The 1,727-nt window shown below is 61.7% G+C and overlaps 1 protein-coding gene across 3 annotated transcripts in view; it reads left to right on the top strand.

The window, feature by feature from the left end:
* Positions 1 to 1,545, top strand: part of CLDN14 (claudin 14) — an 81,117-nt gene extending 79,572 nt beyond the window's left edge. For all 3 annotated transcript variants that reach the window (XM_015570712.1, XM_006774126.2, XM_015570711.1), the window contains exon 3: positions 483 to 1,545. In XM_015570712.1, the coding sequence (XP_015426198.1) occupies positions 530 to 1,240 (711 nt within the window). In that variant the 5' untranslated portion in view covers positions 483 to 529 and the 3' untranslated portion in view covers positions 1,241 to 1,545. The remainder of the gene's footprint in view (positions 1 to 482) is intronic.
* Positions 1,546 to 1,727: the final 182 nt, after the last annotated feature.

Genomic DNA, 1,727 nt, shown 5'->3' with positions numbered 1-1,727 from the left:
AATTGATTGTTTACAAAGAGTAAGGGAGAGGGATAAAGAGTTAGAAACATCGATGAGAGAGAAACATCAATCAGCTGCCTCCTGCTCATTCCCTACGGGGGAGGTGCCCGCAACCAAGGTACATGCCCTTGACCAGAATTGAACCTGGGACCCTTCAGTATTGATTTTTAGAGAGAGGTAGGGAGTTAAAAAAAAAGAAAGAAACATCAATGAGAGAGAAACATTGATCAGCTGCCTCCTGCACATCTCCCACTGGGGATGTGCCCGCAACCAAGGTACATGCCCTCAACCGGAATCGAACCTGGGACCTTTCAGTCCGCAGGCCGACGCTCTATCCACTGTGCCAAACCGCTTTCGGCAATAAAATATACTAATTGTCATGCCAACTGCCTATGGAAACTGGGCTTCCGTGGCAGAAATACATGCACCGAGATGATATTTAACTGTTTCCTCTCTCTCTCTCCTATCCTCCGCTCCCTTAGGACCCCTGCGGGCGCCTGAGTGAGCGCAGCCCCTGCCCGGCGGGGCCATGGCGAGCATGGCCGTGCAGCTGCTGGGCTTTCTGCTCAGCTTCCTGGGCATGGTGGGCACGCTCATCACCACCATCCTGCCGCACTGGCGCCGGACAGCACACGTGGGCACCAACATCTTGACGGCCGTGTCCTACCTGAAAGGGCTGTGGATGGAGTGTGTGTGGCACAGCACGGGCATCTACCAGTGCCAGATCTACCGCTCGCTGCTGGCGCTGCCCCAGGACCTGCAGGCGGCCCGCGCGCTCATGGTCATCTCCTGCCTGCTGGCGGGTGCGGCCTGCGCCTGCTCCGTGGTGGGCCTGAAGTGCACGCGCTGCGCCAAGGGCACGCCGACCAAGGCCACGTGTGCCGTGCTGGGCGGCGCGCTCTTCATCCTGGCCGGCCTGCTCTGCATGGTGGCCGTGGCCTGGACCACCCACGACGTGGTGCAGAACTTCTACAACCCGCTGCTGCCCAGCAGCATGAAGTTCGAGATCGGGCAGGCCCTGTACCTCGGCTTCATCTCCTCGTCCCTGGCGCTCATCGGCGGCACCCTGCTCTGCCTGTCCTGCCTGGACGAGGCCCCCTCCAGGCCCTACCCGGCCCCGCCCCGGGCCGCCACCGCCACCGCGCCCTCCTACCGGCCGCCCGCCGCCTACAAGGACAACCGGGCGCCCTCGGTCACCTCGGCCTCGTACAGCGGGTACCGGCTCAACGACTACGTGTGAGACCCCAGGGCCTGCACCTCCCTGAGCCCAGGGGGCCCGGCACCCAGGACCCGGGCACTAAGTTTACGTCTGGGCTGCTTCTGTGCCCAGCATGTGGGCGTGATGGGCTGGGAACCAGGGAGGAGGGAAGTGAGAGGAGAAACGCTGTTATACCAAAGACTACAGAAGTCCTCCTGGCTTTGTATTTATTCCATGTATTTATGTGGGTGACGTGAAAGCAGCCGAGGCAAGAGCACCGTGGGGGTTGGTCCGTGGATTTGTCTGCAGGACGGGAATAAACCTGTGGGCTGTGGTTGTTTCTGAAACGCGTAGTCTCTGCTTCTGTTCGCGGAGGCGCTGGGAGCCGGGCGCTCTGTGGGGCTCCGCCTCGGAAAGCCCGGGAATCGCCCAGGAGGGGCAGGGCCACGCCTGGCAGGAGCAGCACAGGAGCCCGGGCGCGTCTTCATCCAAAACACGCCCGGCCGGTGTGGCTCGGGGTGGGGCGACC

This window comes from Myotis davidii, unplaced genomic scaffold (assembly GCF_000327345.1).
Source record: "Myotis davidii unplaced genomic scaffold, ASM32734v1 scaffold227, whole genome shotgun sequence".
Classification (NCBI taxonomy): Eukaryota; Metazoa; Chordata; class Mammalia; order Chiroptera; family Vespertilionidae; genus Myotis; species Myotis davidii.
The sequence above is the reverse complement of the archived record's forward strand: the minus strand, read 5'-3'. Positions and strand labels throughout refer to the sequence as shown.